At 39.8% G+C, this 17,679-nt stretch overlaps 1 protein-coding gene across 3 annotated transcripts in view; it reads left to right on the top strand.

Moving 5' to 3' along the window:
- The window catches only part of NACC2 (NACC family member 2), a 75,352-nt gene that overhangs the window by 41,752 nt on the left and 15,921 nt on the right, over nt 1-17,679 (top strand). For 2 of the 3 annotated variants that reach the window (XM_067541808.1, XM_067541810.1), the window contains exon 2: nt 8,079-9,005. In XM_067541808.1, the coding sequence (XP_067397909.1) occupies nt 8,141-9,005 (865 nt within the window). In that variant the 5' untranslated portion in view covers nt 8,079-8,140. Of the gene's footprint in view, nt 1-6,396; nt 6,635-8,078; nt 9,006-17,679 lie in introns of all 3 variants that reach the window. The other variant, XM_067541809.1, reaches the window with a different exon arrangement.

Below are 17,679 nucleotides of genomic sequence, written 5' to 3'. Positions count from 1 at the left end.
CCGTATTGCCATGATGGTAGAACTGAGTCATGCAAGATGTATGCTGCTAGCAAATGCTGTTGTGTAAAAGGAGTGAGGGTAATAAAATTCAGCATGACACTTGTCTTTTTGATGTGTTTTGGATATGAATTAATGTCTGTAATGGAATGCAGGAAAGACACTTTTGCAGAAAGCATAATAATGGTATACAGTGTTCTCACTGAAGATGCTTATAGTTATAAGTTAGCCTGGGACTTGAGAAGCCTTTATTAGATTGTTAAAATTAAATTTTGCAAAATAATTTTATTTTTATGTCCGTGCCTCACCCTCTCCCTGCAGCAATCTGCAAAAATTAAATGTTTTATTCTTCAGATTTGCTTGTCCTTGATTTGATAGGCTCTTAAAATCTGTGGTGAACAAGAAGAAGAAAATAATTTAAAAATAATGGAAATAGCATGCTTTGCCTTGATTAAATTACTGTACTTTTTGAGGCAGAATCCACTGTGAGTGTGTGACCTCGAGCGCTAGTGTTTCATTGAGGCTCTGTGAGTGACTCACCTTGCAGTATGACAGATCCCTTCGTAAATCTAATGCATGGGTGTCAGAGGCTGCTGCTGGAGTGCTTTGTAATTTCAGGGGGAAAGCTCCAAGTCACTGTTATCTTGGGCTTCTTTAATAAAGGATTGGTACCCACTTTGTTAGGCTAGATAATCATCATTAATTTAATTAACTTCATCTTTTCCCCTCTTTCCCTCCGATGGGATAGGTGAACATCTAATGTATTCTTTTCTGTGCTAATTTTTTAAAATCATAAACCAAATATATCCGTCCTGTGTGTTGCCTATCTGTACTGCATGCACTGCTTTTATGCTACTTATTAATATTTGCAAAATTAGTTTCCACTATCTTAATAAACCAGAATTAATCCTATTCACCAATTGCCACTTGCTGCTACACTAAAAATAGGGTGTATTAGCATTGGTTACTGCTTCCAACTCCCATCATTTCAAAAATAAATCATTACTCCTTTTTAATGCTTTGAAGCTACAGAAACAAATGCAGCAAAAAAAAAAGTTTCTCAATATGACTGTCAGTTGATTACTGAAGATAACCTTGTTTTCCTTCTTCTGACAGGGACTGGCATTTGCACAGTTTCATGTTTGTGACTGAATTCTTTGCACCCTCTTCGTTGAAAAGACAATGACGTGTAATTCATGTTCTTTGGAGAAACAAAAACAAACCTTAAACGTGTAATGCTGTTTATTTCCTTATTGTGGAGAGTTGTATCTCTGACCATCCTTTGTATCCCACTCCACCCTCCAACATGATACTTTTGATACTGGTATTCCCTTTTTGGTGGAGTTATTAATGATCAGACACTTCAGGTTATAACTCAGCCACCAAATGTTGTAGTGAACTGTTGCATATTTTTCCTTAGTCTTGTATAGATAATATGTTTCCTCACAAACACTGGGGTGGGAGAAGGGTCCATGCTTCTGTTAACCATAAATACCCCTCCATGCCCTTGTGGATTTACCTGAGGAATTTAGGAGTAAAGGAACTTGATCACTTCTTACACAGTTAATTCAGTGAGGATGAGCCTAAAGAGAACCATGTATTTCGGTGACCAAATTTTAAAAGGGAATTAGGCATCTCGGTCCTGCACCATTACGTTTTCAGCAGAGAGAATTCTGTTCGTTTTTCCTTCTGAAGCTGGTTCTATTGTTCCTTTGAAAAGTGCCTCTTCCATGTTAGAAATCCCCTAGCAGCCTTAAATCGAAGGGTGTGATTTTCTTTCTCTCTCCTCATTTACAGAAGAAAGGGAAGTTTCTTTTGACCCATCATGGCCTTCAAGGGCAGGACTTTTCAGCTATTTTCTTTTGATGAGAGTTTTGGCTGGGGATAGTTGTGAAAGCTTTTCTGTAAAGTTTTGTTTACGGCCCTTTGAGGGTCACTGAATCTTTTATTTTTCTGAAGTCCAGCTGCTTTTCAACACACCTTACTTTTAAGAAAGCAATTTATGACCAGGACCTTTCTTTTAAAATAAATAAGTGGTGTTTTAGTTATCTCTGAGCTTCATATGTTGTCTAAGGAAAAGACAATTTCAATACATTATCTAATTACTTCAGAATCCTAAAAGAGCTGTGGGGGTAGCATCTTATTCTAGGCAGAGATAACTTCCCCTGAGGAAAAAAGTTAACGGGGTCCAGAGCAGTTGGGCATTTAAACAAACAAGTCATTAGAAGAAGCAAACCTCCAGCGTCCAATGTGCGTGTGTAGCTTCAACAGAGCCGTATTGGGATATTCACAAAAACTGTAACAGGTCTTTATGTCAAATAATACCTAAGCTTTTTAGGAACATGTTACGACTAGGACTATGGCTTTCTTAAAAACATGTTTTAATGTAAGATTGTCTTGATAGATGCCTAAAAGTTCCGTACAAGGGGTTCAGGAAGAAAAAAAAATGATATTTTTTCTGATGACTTGCAACAGCATCTTAATTCTTTTTTTTTTTTTTTTTTAACAAAATCTAATGTAGTTAGCTTTTTTCCCCGTTTGAGCTGAAGTGTTGTGCATAGGAGGTAGGAAGGCTTTCTTGTTGTGATTGTCCTTTATTTAAAAAAATGTTTAATCTAAAAAAGATTTTACTGTGACCATGTGAAGAAGAAATTGTATTGCCCTGCACAGTGACTATGACTTGGTTACGCAGAAGTAGCCCCATTTGGTGTAGTATTGTGAACCAATAATTGACACCTATAGGACATTTTCCTTCCATTTCAGCACAGAGAGCTCATGAGGTTGATAGAGTATAAGTCAAATTTTAAACAATTTGAAGTACTTACTGGTCCTCTTTTTCAGAACAGAGTTTGGAGAAAGACTAGCATTCCTTAGGAAACATTAGATAAGACCTCTCAGGTGTAAGACAACGTTATATGTAACAGAAGCTTACACCAATTTCTTCAAGCATTTATAATGTCCTATAGTGTGTGTCTGTTTTCTTCACTCTTCCAAGATGACTTTATGTTAGCTCTCTATCCACCAGTTGGATTCACTATGATAGAATATGGGCCATAGAAGGGTGGAAGAAAAAAATAGGAAAGGACTAAAGAACATTTTTCTGAAAACTGGTCCAGGACTAGTGCTTTGAAAAGCTTGATGGTCCTGACTGCGTTTGCTTTGGCTTTCTTACAGTGTTTCTAGACCTGGTATGTCATGAAATATCAGAAATAAAATTGTCATTTTGATTACTATCTTGTCTTTTTTCCACTTGAGTTTGAATTTGATTTCAGCAGCTTTTATCTCCTGAAAATGTAGAGGTAGCAACTATTGTTTTATGCCGCCTGAAAGCCTGAGTCCCAACTCTAGGTTTGTGAGCGTAGTAGCTGCTACAGTAGGTTGAAGTGGAGAAGAGTCAAGATAGTAATCAGAATGGTGTGATTTTTAAATTTTGATCCTTCATGAAAATCATAGCAACAATTGAATGCTATATATAGAATGCCACTGGAAGTCCAGGTTCCCAGTTGCTTTGTAAGGACAAGGCCAGTTTGGACAATGGAGGTGTGAATAAGAGTGCACATCAAAGTGCTGCGCTGGAATTCCCTCATATGTGCACTGCAGGTGCAAACTAAAAGCAGCCCCAGCATGCACACAGGAAAATTACAGCACAGCAATTTGGTGTGTACTAATGTTCACAACCCCGTACACTGAACTGCTGGGCAGTGAAGACATGCCCTATGTCTGTGGAAACTCAGGTGTTCCCTGATGGTTTAAGGTAAAGTCTGCTAGTATTCCCTTTGTCTAGTTGTGTTCTTTTGGTACTCATCAAGGACTTGACTGTATCCTGGACCACTGACTTTAATTCCCTGGGATAACTATGTGGTGGTATCTTCTTGGCACGATTAATTTATTTACAGGGAAAATACAAACGAAAACCTATTCCATCGTATCTGTACCCACCCAGCATTTCTAAGAGGTAGCAAATATATTTTGAATTAAAATAGGGAGCAGACAGCAATTTGAAACCTTTAAGCAGGCTTGCCAGAGAAGATATTCTAGAATTCCATTGTAAGGGTGCACATTTTAACTTAGTTTATTTTGCATCACTAAAAGAAGTTACTTCAAGTAACTTCAAGATGTTATGGTAGATACAGAAGGTAGGTAGGCAACTAGGTGATGTGGTAGGTGAGAAAAGTTGCATGTAAACATGAAGCTTTCAATGCTGTACTCCAATCGGATTTGTGCTCCATTGATTTTTTTTCAAGGAAACTCTGTTGTAAGTTTCCCCATAAAATGTTCTTGTGTTTTAAATTCATTCCATCTTCCATGCAAAATAATCTGTCTGATATCCCCATTGATGCCATTAATTGATTAACTTAATGGTAGTGTTAAAGGAAGACAGTGATTGTGTACTGTACACTACCTTTTCTTGGCCACTTCTCAACAGAAGCCTTTGTGAAGATCAGCAGTCTTTAGCTCCTTCCATTCATGTTACATTGTCTAATTTTCAGAAGCAGGGGATTGTGATTGAGTACAAAAAAAAAGTACCATCTGGTACTTCCCTAATCTCTCTCATCTCTCTAAGGGAGCTCTTACTAAAAGAAAAGAGAGATCATTCTTGACCTAGGACTGGTTTTCCATATAGCAGTAGCTTCCTTTGTAGGAAGTTGAGGGGTAAATATTTTTTTTGCTTTTTGTTTTCTGTTGCATGAGGACCCTGACTTTGACGTGATCCACTGAGATTCAGTTCTGCTGAGGTTTCTTTTAGCATTGTATTGCTTCCTTGGGTTAAGGTTGCTGTAGTAGTGAGATCTCTTATGAGAACATGATCACAAACATTTCCTTTAGTCCCAATAGAGGTGATGACGAGAGAGAACCTTAAATAGTCAGTAATTTAGAGAGAATAACTGGTATGGGGAAAATCTCTGGTTTGTTTGTTTGTTTTTTTTTCCAGGTAGGATTGTTTTACTTTAAAAGGATGGACAGTTCTTGTCAGGGAAGATGGTGTTACGGTGGTTAGCGCATAGGATTAGGAGCCAGAAGACATGGTGTCTGCTTCCAGCTCTGCACAGAATTGTTGTGGGACCTTGGGTACCACTCTGTGCCTTAGTTTCCTCATTAGCAAAATAGGGAAAACTTGCCTACCTCACGGAGTGTTAAAATTAAATTGTTAATGTTTGCAACGCGCTCTGAGATCCTTGGTTGGAAGGATTAGAGGACTGCCAAGTATTGTTATGAGGTCTCTGGTCCTGTAAATGTGTTTGTGTCTTCTGCTGGAAAGAAAAGGAAAGCCAGGCATGCTTCCAACCCCTGTAATCTCAAAAGTGGCAGCGTTTTGCTTTGATTCTGCAGAGTTGAATTCAATGCACCAAATATACATGTGAACAGTAAAAACCAGGCATGCACACACTATATAGGAAGTGATTGGGCAGACCCCCACACATCTGCATTAGCTATAGCTACTCTTGACTAAAGGTGACCTGAATTAATCTTTATTAAAAAAGTTTAGAATTTTATCTCTGACACTATATGAGCAGAGCAATTGGAACCAACCTCAAAGCATTAATTGAAATTAAAAATGTTCTGTGCAGGAAACCAGTAAGAAAAACACCCACCCCCTTTCCCAGAAAAAGCACCAACATGCTCAATAAATGTTAAGGTAATTTAAAATCTGAATCTGGGAGACAATGTGACTAGGATTTCATTACTTAAGCAAATGGATTTGCTTTTAGTGGATGCAGCCACAGACTGAGAAGCTTTCCCTAGGGGTGAACGTTTTCCTGTGTGTGAAAGGCTTTCTTGTGTGTTAAGGAAGGGGTGGGGGGGTCATGAATGTTGCTGTATATGCACTTAGGAGCATCTTTATACTGGTTTGGGTACCCCCAGATATTACATTTTTAGATGTTTGATGTAGGGAGATTCTGGTATAGGTTTTAAACCTTGCAGCTGCCGTTGTGGGGCAGAGAGACTGGATCCAGAGTGAAGGAATGAGAAGCCGCCTTGGTGGGATGGGTAGTTTTTTTTCTGGAGCAGATGTGCTTCCTTTGACTAATTTCTTCCTCACACTGGAGGAGTTAAACAGCAGCAGTGCCAGCTCTGCAGACTGTTTGGAATAGTTTAAATGCTTTGACACTCTGGATGTACTAGATGGCAGAGGAGGCAGTTTACAGCGTAATTCATATGCAAAACTGCACTATAAATTTAAAACCTGTCTCAGTTGCCGTGGCACCACTAAGCATTTCATCAGCATACAGTACAGTATTTCTGCCATCTTTGTTTGCATTGCAGTGACTCATCAAAAGTCTGTCTTGTACCAACACTGAGAGCATTCCTCTGGCACTGATATTTCTGTTTTTAAAGCTTCGGTTTGAAACTGGCATTTACTTCAGGTCCCTAATCAAAGGGCTCTATTCATTGCAGAGAGCAGCCTGAATGTTAATCTGCATCCGGCCTATTCATTTAGATGCTATGCACTGCCGTGGAGATTTGACTTGGTAAAAGCTTGAACTACAGCAGATACAAACGGAGGTTTTGATACTATTTTTTTTCCCCCCTGAACAATCTTCGTTGCTGCACTTTGTGTAGCAGACGGGGGCGGTAAAAAGGGACTTGAGATCCTTCATAGAGCAGCAGTACCTTGGATCATTCGTTGTTTAAGGTATGTTCACATGGTATCAGAGGAGGGGGGCATAGAAGTTCCTTGCTCTGAAGAATTCTTTTTTTTAAACCATGCAGATACAATTTAATTGGCTTTGAGTGTGTTCTCTTTTCTTCCTGTTACCAATGGCTTTGCAGATAATACTTTTTTCCAGCAGTGTGAACAGAGAAGTTCTTTGTGGGTTTATTTTTCTTTCCAGAGGAGATTTTTTTTTTCTTTAAATAGCAGGTAAACTTGTTTTTGTATCATTAATCGTTAGGATTTGGTGCTCATTAAACCCAGTTTACTCAGTGCCATCAAATGCAAACATAATTTAAGATCTTCTGTTCTCTTGAGGGTTTTTTGGGGGGGGGGCGGGGGTTTCTTGGGGTGTAGCCTCTATTTGGGCTAATAAGCACTGACTGCCTTTTCTGGTGTTTTATGCATTAAAATTAACCAATTTAATCCTATAGGGTTTGTTTCAGAGCCTGCCTCTTTCTGTACAGAAAAGGAGAAATTATTCTCATCCCCAAAAGGTGCCGATATCCTAAAACACCACAGTCTGTGCTGTAATTTAATGCAAATCAAAAGCCCAATAGGCTGACAATAGGTTATTTTTGACTTGAGATTGTTCAGACGCATTCTTGATGGCACTGTTTCTGATTTCAGAAGATGGGGCTGTTCTCATTAGAGGGTGCGTGTCTTGCCTTGGATTAGATTTGTACTGTGTCACCCACAATCTCCCTTTTTAATATGGCCAGGGACAGAACGTAGGGCACTTGCCATAGGGGACGTGCAGAGACTCTCCTGCCCTCGTCTGTATTTAAAAGAAAAAACAAATGACTTGGTGTTTAGCTTACTGAAGTACATTGGTTTTGTTTGTTTAGGCTCAGTTACCTGGCTTAATTTTTACATCCTTTAAATGAAATAGAGCTTTAATTCCACTTAGAAGCAGTTTAATTCTGAATATTTTTTTTAAAACAAGTGTAGGGGCATCATCTCGGATTGTTAAAATACGTCTTCATTACAGTTACTGCATAGATAGAACATTCTATTTATTTCAGACAAAATGACACATTGTTTTGTAACTATCTCATCTCTAGTTTCAGCAGGTTTATTATCCATTTCCAAGGGTCTCTTGATTATTAATAGGACGACCTTACTATACATTCTTATCTGTAACCATCCATATTATCTTCTTTAAAGTAAATTCCAGAGGAAAGAACCAATGGTAATTTAAAAGAAAACAACTTTTGAGAACATCTGAATATTTAAATACATTTTAAAAAAAGTTTGTTTAAAAACAGCAATACGTAATTTTATTCACAGTTGGTGTTATACATCAGGTCTTTGGGTTTAGTTCTGGGTCTTCAATTGTGTTAGGCTGTTTTGTTTTTATTTGTCGGTTGCAGAGAAGTATCTAAAAATACGCTGTTCCTTTCTCCCTGCCTTCTTCATTTTTCAGATGTGCCCTACTTTGAATACGCCTGCATTGCATGTCTGAGGCGCTCCAACTAATCCTGAGCCATGTCACAGATGTTGCACATAGAAATTCCCAACTTTGGGAACACCGTCTTGGGCTGCCTGAACGAGCAGAGGCTGCTGGGGCTTTATTGCGATGTCTCCATAGTTGTCAAAGGCCAAGCCTTCAAGGCGCACCGTGCGGTGCTAGCAGCAAGCAGCCTGTACTTCAGAGACTTGTTTAGCGGGAACAGCAAAAGTGCATTTGAGCTCCCAGGTACCGTGCCACCAGCCTGCTTCCAGCAAATCCTTTCGTTCTGTTACACTGGGAAGCTCACCATGGCTGCAAGTGAACAGCTGGTGGTGATGTACACAGCAGGTTTCCTACAGATCCAACACATCGTAGAGAAAGGGACAGACTTGATGTTCAAAGTGAGCTCTCCCCACTGTGACTCTCAAACTACCATGATAGAAGACCCTAGTTCGGAACCTCAGAGCCCTTGTAACCAATTGCAGTCTGCTTCTGTGCCCTACGTCATGTCCCCTTCCATGCCCATTCCGCTCCTCACCCGGGTGAAACACGAAAATCTGGAGCTGCAGCCCACAGCTGTGTCGGGCCTTCCTGCCAAGCGACCCTTGGAGGCCAGTACCCGGGAAAGCACAGGAGGGAGTGTTTCTAATGCTGCTCCGCTGAAGTTATCTCGTGTTTCATACTATGGAATGCCCAGCTTAGCTACTCTCATCCCCAACATACAGCAAGTGCAGTACTCCCAAGGGGAGCGGACGAGCCCGGGGGCCAGCAGCATACCAACTACCGACAGTCCGACTTCCTACCACAATGAGGAGGATGAGGAAGATGATGAGGCATATGATACCATGGTAGAAGAACAGTATGGGCAGATGTACATCAAATCCTCAGGAGGATATTCAGGTAATAAACCAAAAAGTTCCCTTTCCCTATCCCCTTTGTTTCTCTTCATCTTAAGTTGCCACTTGGTCCTTTTCTCCTTCGTGCAGAATATGGTTTTTGGACTGTTCATTAGGATTTTTATGTCCTGTTTGTTTATACATTAAGATTTATGTGTGTGAATTTAATGCTGTTGAAAACAGCTGGCCTGACAGCCCAGGAAACTTGAATTCTCTATCCACAGAACAGGTGCAACATGGGCAGAGGACTGTATCAACTTCTCCAACCCCACTCCACTAATGTGCCTCTTCTCGGAACTAGAGCGATCATATGTAGGTGTCAGAGTGTAGTTCAGTGACCATTGCCTATTTAACACTTAGCCTCCTGTTGGAGTCTCAGCCAAGGGCTCCATTTTTTGTGTGTTTTTCCAACATGGACACTTATCCATTAGCTGCTGGACTGAGATTGCTAACTAATTTCACATACAGTAGGCCATCCAAGTGCTATCTCAGCTATCCAAACCAGTTTGGATTAAAACAGGCAGTCTGAAGGTGAATCCAATTGCAAATCACCTCATCCATTTATTTCCCCACTACTCCCTCCTTTTTTTTTTACAAAAATCAATTAAAATTTAGGTCTTGCTCTCTCTGACCAAATACCTCAAATAGTTCAGCTTTCTGGTATATCAGAAAGAATTTAAACAAACCTTTCTCCCCCTATCCTCACCACATATATCCCTGCCAAGATTTTTATCTTGTACGCTATCAGTTAAGTTTCCTTTTTCCCTTCAGAAATACTTGCTTGGACTAGTTAAAGGTCTTCATGAACCGAACTCCTCACCTGGTAGTACTGCCCTGTGAAAGCATTAGCTAAAGGAGAAGATTCCCTCAGCGATGAATTGCTAGACAAATGCAGAAGTATTTTGATTTTGCAGTAATAGTATATGAGGGGACATTCTCTTTTCTGCTTCCACCACAAGCGGTAAACTTTTCTGAAAAGTAACTTTATTGTCCTTGTTCATCTTCAAGATTTTGAACTGACATTTGGAAATGTCTCTGGTGCCTGATTTGTTTTGGCATTTTTTGGAGGGGTAGAGAGGAGGATAGAGGGGATGTGGTAGCAAACACGCTGGGACACTGATCTCAACAGCTAGCATTTCTTTCTCAGAGGCATTTGAAAAGGACGTGTATTGGGAGATGTATGTTCTTTCTGCATTCCAGAAAGAGAGGCTCCTGGGTGAATACAGTGGACTCTTAATTGGTGCTGCAGGTGTTTGAGAATGCAGCTTGGATTTGTATTCAGTTCCTGGGTGGAAACATATTTCATGGTTTTCTTGAGATTTGTCAAGATTGGCAGTACAGAATTTTCTTTAGTCTGTGCGTAGTGTTCACTGTTACTATTTCCCTTCATAATTGCTGGATCAAAAATGACTAATTTGAAAATATTAACTCTCTCTCACATATGCTGAAAAGTTGGCTTCCTTTCCTTGGAACCATTTTATTTTTAGAGTTGAGATAGAAAATGTTGCATTAACAGCCTTCTGTTTGATCCAGTTCTGTAATTTATGGTGATGGTAATTCTCAGCACCAAGACACTCCCATGTGTGGCCTTCCAACCCTCTCCATAAAAACAGAACCCCAAACTTCTCTTTGAACAGTAATGTCCTTGCTGTTCAAATCTGTAAGTGGATAGATGAGACAAAATCACTGCCATGTGTTTTACTGTGAGGGTAGAGGAAACTATATCTTGTTTAAACTGGCTGTTCCACTCTCACAGCAAATTCTACTGGAAATTTTTTATAAAATAAAAGTAATGTATTCTAGGGAACAGTGTATATTTATTGTAAAGTCCTTGACCGGCTAGCTAGCTGGTGGGATGGAGTGTGATGAATAGAATGTATTTTAAGCTTTCCATCTAACTGGACAGAGCTGAGGCGGTTTGCATGGATGCTTGTTTTTTTTCCTCCACTGCAGAGCATTCTGAGTGAGTAGTGTTTGTCTTCACAGTGATGAACATTTCTAACATTGTTCCTTAGAGAAACAGGATTATACCCCTGTATACAATATTTTCTTTCTCTGTCATGGGGCCAGTTTATATAGTAGCAGAACAGAACAAATTCAATAGAAACACAGAAGACTGTCATCGGATAAACAATAGGATGGTGCAGTATGCGACTACTAAGGAAGCAGGCTATTGCATATAACTTGTATTACTGTGTAACATTAAAACAGAGCTGCTCCACTCAAAAAACAGAAAACTTGGACAGCTGACTTGTTGGCTTTGGTAATTTTTCAGTTGTCCAGGCTTTCGGCTGGATCTGATGATCCAGAAGAGGAGTAATATTGTGTTTCTCCCTATGCATATTGTGAGCAGGCTTCTGAACTGCTGTGTGTGGCCCAGCCATGCGTAGTTGTTTGGGGGGGTAAGGGGAAATGCCAGAGGAACTCACACCAAGCATGAGTTTATCGTCCCCATTCTGTCCAAGGGGCACCTCCTCCTCAGGGTTATACGATATCATATTCGAGCTAAAACACGTCTCTCCTGCACAAGCACATTTAAAAAGGGTTTTCTGTTTTAAATAGCCACAGCCATAGCCCCAAGCTTCCCTGAGAACTCAGGAGGGGAGAGAGAAATTTTAAAAAGAAAATTAAAATTGAGGCTATTCCATCCATGTATGGACTTGTATAACTATAACTGTGTTTTAATGACTCTGAATAAAACCTTCCGTCAAAAGACAAAAAAAAAACAAAAACAAAAAAAAAAAGAAAACATGGAAGAGAGAGAAAAAGCTAATCCTTCTCCTGGCATGTAGATCTTGACAAGCTCACAAAAAACAGAGCAAAACAGTTTAAAATAGTGATTGCCAAGGTTTCTAAGAGCCTTCAGTAAAAACAAAAACAAAGCCAAAAAAAGAACACATAGCCAGGCCATGCACTGAATCTCATGGATATCTATGAGGTTAGACAAACACCTGTCAGGGATGGTCTAGATAGTGCTTGGTCCAGTGCAGGGGACTGGACTAGATGACCTCTATGATCACTTTTTCCTTTTTTTTGCCTCCTTGCACAACTTAGTGTCATGCAGAAAAATGCCCGGTTTCCATTGGGAGGGGACATTTGAAGCTGAAACTCAAGTTTTTGTTCAGTGTCATCTGTCGTCTTCCATCTCCATGTTGGGGCCTGGTTCTGCAAGGTGCTGCATGCTGATGTTGAATGCTCTGAGCACCTCACAGGATTAGGCCCAGGCCATACTTCATTAGGTCTGTTCTGTGAGTATTGGGTATTGTAGATTCTTGTTTATTTTTGTTTTCTCCTTTATATAAGCCTGTGATGAAAAACTGGACTGAATCTCTGAAACTAGGCACAGACCAAAGAAGAAACATGCAAATTCATGACCTTGGCAAAGGGCTTTTGATGGTAGAAAGTCAGAGTAAAGCTTAAGCGTCATTAAGTAGCTAACTTCAAAACCAATGGCACAGTGTGGTGAACCAGAAGGAATGCTGAAGTGCAAAAGAAACTGCAAATAAATCCAGAGGCGGGCAGACTCCCCTTCTAAAAACATTGTAAATGTAAGGATTAAGTTTAGGTGCCATGAAAAAGGTCCCTGGTTTTTGGAAGGAAACATAGGAATTGCCATTCTGGCTCAGACAAGGCTTCAGAAACTGGCCACTCCTCCCAACACATTCCAGCAGAGTCCGAGCATGTTAGAATTGTGTGTTAATATGGCTTTGGATATTATTATATTATTCTTACCAGGATTTGCATAACTTGTGTGTGTGCATTAATAGCATTTCCATAAAATGGCTCTTTATTCTGTAAATAGATCTAGAGTTGGAGAACATTTAGACCTTACAGAAACTCCTTAGTCTTCATATGGGCTGTAGCATTTGATTTAAGGAGTTTGCAGCTAGACAGGTTATTAAACAAAAGCTAAGTCCTTGTATCTTTAACGGTAGCACCAGTGGCCTGATCCTGAAAAGGTTTCAGTGGAACTTGCAGAGGCACAACATCTTCAATATCAAACCGTGTCAGTCACCTTACTATGTAGCAGATGTATTTTGATTTTATTCAGTTTCAACAGGCACAAGTGAACTTGCACCAAGTCTTTAAATCCTCATGCAACACGTTGCTAGAGTAGACAGGCTGGACCTGGAAGTTATGAAATACCAAACTGACAAAGGCACTTTTAAAAATTCATCTAAAATAATGGTTATAATTGCAGTAATTAGCTAATAGAATCGTTTTCTCTCCTTGCCCTCTGATTTCTTGACAGTAAGGAAAGAGGGCAAGAAACAACGTAAAATCATTAGTGCGAGGGTACATAGCTTGCTGTATGAAGATGATCCGAAACCAGGCTTAGAAAAGAAATGTTACAATTTACACCGCAGCCAGTAGCAACGATTCTGTGAACATCTTGAAACCAAATAATTGCAATCTGAATAAAACTGCTTGTATTAAGTACTGTGATGGTTCTTTCATCTGTTACCTCCTGTGCAGATCAATGGGTAGTCTGACCACTTCGGATCAGGCAGGAAGCAGTCAATAGAAGCCAAGAATTAATATGTTTTCCAGGAGATATAAAATAACACCAAACCAGGTACAAACATAGAGGAGATGGAGAGAAATGAGTCTGTGAAATGAACAGGGCATCACATTCATCAGACAAAGCCGGTCTCACCTGCTTATTATTACAAAAGTGGGAATCCTCTAATGGCTATGAGGGAAAAAGCAGGAAGGTGTAATGCCGACCAGACAGGTGGGGAAAACCTTTGGCTTCCATTGGCTGCCTCCTGTCTAACCAACGTGAATTGTTCTGAACTGGTATCAACCAAATCACAGAAAACAACTTGCAGGCAAGAAATTCTCCCTCTTCTTAAGAACTCCGCAGCCTGTGGAAACGTAAGATCTACATGGGTGTCATTCTGCATCAGACCTTTTTTGGCATTAAATTTCTAGTCCCTGTTTCTTCACAGTAAAACACAAATGTTTAATTTTAGACTGGCAGATGTTTCACTCATGTCTGAGAGCATTTATAAACCAATAATATTGTTCCAGATTAACTCTGTGTATAAATAGGACACAAATCATATCTCTACATTTTAGTGTACTTTTGCAAATAGCACTGTTAGTAAAATATGTATAGTTCTGTGGTGGATTATATTATAATTTTTTCTTCTTGTGTGCGTGCATGCATGCGTCTATTTATCTATAAAAACACATATCCGTTGCCAGTAAATCTACTAAGAATCTGTGAAAATAGCTACAGATGTTGGGTACTGTTTTCATGTCAGTTACCTAGCAAGTAAAATGTTTAAGTTTGAAAGGTAACTTCTGATTCTGTGGGTGAGGGAGGGGAACTAGCTGTGTGCTTCAATACGCCAGTCATCCATTATAGGTTAGAAGAGGATGATTTTGTGGACAAGGCAATGGTCTGGGACTCGGAACTTCTGGGTTCTTGCATAGACTTCCTGTGTGACCAGGGTCAAGTCACTTCAACCTCTCTCTCTGTTCCCTAGCTGTAAAATAGGAACAATAATACTTTCCTACCCTGCAGAAAAGTGAGTGAGAAGAGGATCCAGACAAAAACCTCTGGAGTTGTGAACCACCCAGGGGAAATCAGAATTTCTGCTCTTTGAATTTGCAAGAGCAAAGGAGTTATTAAAGTAGCTGGTCTTTATGGAAAATGGTCAACATTTTCAAATTTGGATGCCTGAAACTGACATCAAAATCTTGGCACTGATGTTCAGAGGTGCAGGGCATTCGCGATGCTCATTAAAGTCAGTGGCAGACCAGGGTGCTCGGCCCCTCTGAAAATTAGGCTACCGATATAGGTGCCTAAGTAAGCGCCGAAATGCATGTGAAAATGTTGACCACTGACATATTACTGCAAAAACAACGAGTCCTGTAGCACTTTAAAGACTAACAAATTTAATTTCTGCAGGCATAAGCTTTCGTGGGCTGCAACCCGCATATTACTGTCACTCTTTCTGAACTGATGCATGTCCATTAGGCCCATTAGGTCTGGCAAGAGAAATGTGAGGCCCTGGAACATCATGTTCACTGGGGCTCCACCCCCTCCCATTTCACCCAGTTAGACATTTGGGAGAGGGGGGCACACTGAGCTCAGGGTTCTGGTACAATTGCCTCCCTTTTTCCCCTTCTTGTCAGCCCTCTCCATTAACCTCCTCCTCATTGTCTAGGTGATCAGAATTTCATTTTTGCTTATAACTTCTACCTAAAGGTTTTATATGTACGGTAACTAATTTGTATTAGAATTTAACATCACCTGAATAATATTTACAAATGTGTAGCCAGTTGGATTATTGCTTCTTACAGCTGTGTAATAAAAGGTAATAGAAAATACTTCTAAAGACCTAGTGCCTTGTAACAGCGATGCTTAGAAATGGAGGAACTTGCATAACAGACCTGCGAGGCGGAGTGCACCTTACGGGCATGCGGACCGGAGGCATTCAGCACCATCAAGGAGGTGCTGGGAAGCGCCCAATGCCACAAATTGTTGAGCCTCACTAATTTCCATTGATTGCAGCCCTTCCCACGATTTGGTTTTCACCTAACCAGTTAGCTTTGAGGCAGTTTTTTTATATGAACTCCTGGATGTTTCCTCTTGTAGTTCAGTTGCAGCATGTTGTGAAACCCATCTAAGTTTCAGACCCAAATATATATTGGTGTCATGTGTAAATAAAGTATATCGGTGCTGCTTCGTAGCTACCACTGCCTTTTTAATTATTTCTTGTTTTCCTCTCCATCCGCGGGAAGGCTGCTTTCTTAGCTTAGTACAAAACTATATTAGACAATACCTCACATTGTTTGCCATTTCATTCAGAGAAAGAGGAGCTGCTGCCTTCTGAAGATACAGATTAATTAGAAGCAAATACTCTCCTGTTCTGTAGAGTACAAAGGCCGAACAGACTTGCTTTCTTTGAAAACATGGAACCAAAGTATACTGTACCGTGGTTCTTTATGCTGAAGTTCTGTGTGCAGTGATTAATATCTATTGAATTGATGTAGCATTCAAAAAGACCTAAATCCTTGGTAAAGTTTGTTTAATCTTGTTTGAGTTGTACTAATTCTTTAACCAAAACAAAATCCAAAAAGAAAGTGAGTGTCTGTATATAAATGTGAATTTTTGTAGACAGAGGTAGTAAACGAGAGAAACGTTGTGGAATTATCCTAGAATGGATTCGTTTGGATTGTACCATTTTAAGAGAGAATGTTCATTCACCTCTGGCCTCGTCATCGGTTCCAAAGTTTAAAAACAGGGCACTTAGAAATAAATCAGAAGAATATTTTTTTCTGCCAAAATGTCATTGACATTTCTGAATATTGTGTGTGCGTGGATCTCCAAAAACACTGTTTGGGTAGGTCCGTGTTGCCTGTACTGTTAAAGTTGTTTTTCAGAACAAGTAGCTGGATTTCAGGAAATGGAGCTGACACCAGTTTCAGCTACTCTGGGAAGTTAACAGATACTGAGGTGGTACAGTCATTTGACTGCCTTATGTTGCTTTCTTTGCATTCTTTGTTATTGCAATATCAAGACTGGTTGGCCCACAACTTGACATACCTTTAGAGTCATTCTGTGTGACATGCACAAGAACTTAACTGGGTTCGCTGTCTGTCGATCTGGTGCAGTTTGTTTGTCTGAGTGCTGTGTATGTTGTTTAACTTCCTGCAATGACTACAGCTCGTTTGAAAAAGAAGTGCATGAAAGCTAAGCTTGGTACAAGGTACAAAATATAAGAGTGGGAGAAGGAGGGGCCTATGTTCTATTACCAGACTTGTGGTATGACCTTAGGAAAGTCACTTAACCATCCTATGCTCCGTTTTTCATGTTTACCCATCATTGTAAAGTGCGTTGAGCTATATGGATGAAAGCATTCTAGACATGCAAATAATTCTTGTTGTTTGTTAATTGATTTATGGGAGGGGGTCATGTTTTAGCTCTGCCTATTTTTAGAGCTGCTAACAAACTTTATCTAACAAGATAAATTAAAATCACATCTATGTGATTATGGAAAACAGTAATTAGCCACAATCTCAGTCTCAATGTTTTTGTTTAGAATATATAAGTATTTAGATGTATAATAGGTAGAAATCACAGGGTCTGCCTTCTGTTGTGAAGTGTTTGTACTTTTGCTCCATGGGCTGCAACTGTTCAAGGATTCGTTCTCTGCAGTAACACCAGCTTTCCAACCTGACATTCATTTGTCTTTTTATAAAGACATTAACATGGAACCATTTTAAAAGCTCTTGTGCAAATTAATGCCGGTTTACACAACTTTTTGCTCTTACCGTTTTAACAGCTCAAGATTTGCCAGTTTTTAAAGTGGCAATAAATAGTTTTGGCACTTTTCTTCCAAAGCCATTAATTAAAATAAGAATCGCAGCTTCAAACAAATAGTGCACGGTGTGTGTGTGTGTGTGTGTGTGTGTGTGTGTGTGTGTGTGTGTGTGTGTGTGTGAGAGAGAGAGAGAGAGAGAGAGATTTTACACCTTTGCTTAGCAGTATTAAACCATGGCTGTGTGGAAAGAATTGACAAGCTGCTGGAATGCTTTCTCTGGCAAACTTACCCACGATTAACACAAGCAACATGAAATAATGTGGCCTAATCCTTATTCCTTGCTGTGGTTCTAGCATTTCAAAAACATTATGGCATCACTTAGAAAAAAACCACTGCTGC

This window comes from Emydura macquarii, unplaced genomic scaffold (genome assembly GCF_026122565.2).
Source record: "Emydura macquarii macquarii isolate MOO-44397 ecotype Brisbane River unplaced genomic scaffold, CSIRO-AGI_Emac_v2 contig_691, whole genome shotgun sequence".
NCBI lineage: Eukaryota > Metazoa > Chordata > Testudines > Chelidae > Emydura > Emydura macquarii.
Note: the sequence above shows the minus strand (reverse complement) of the source record. Positions and strands in the feature narration are given on the sequence as shown.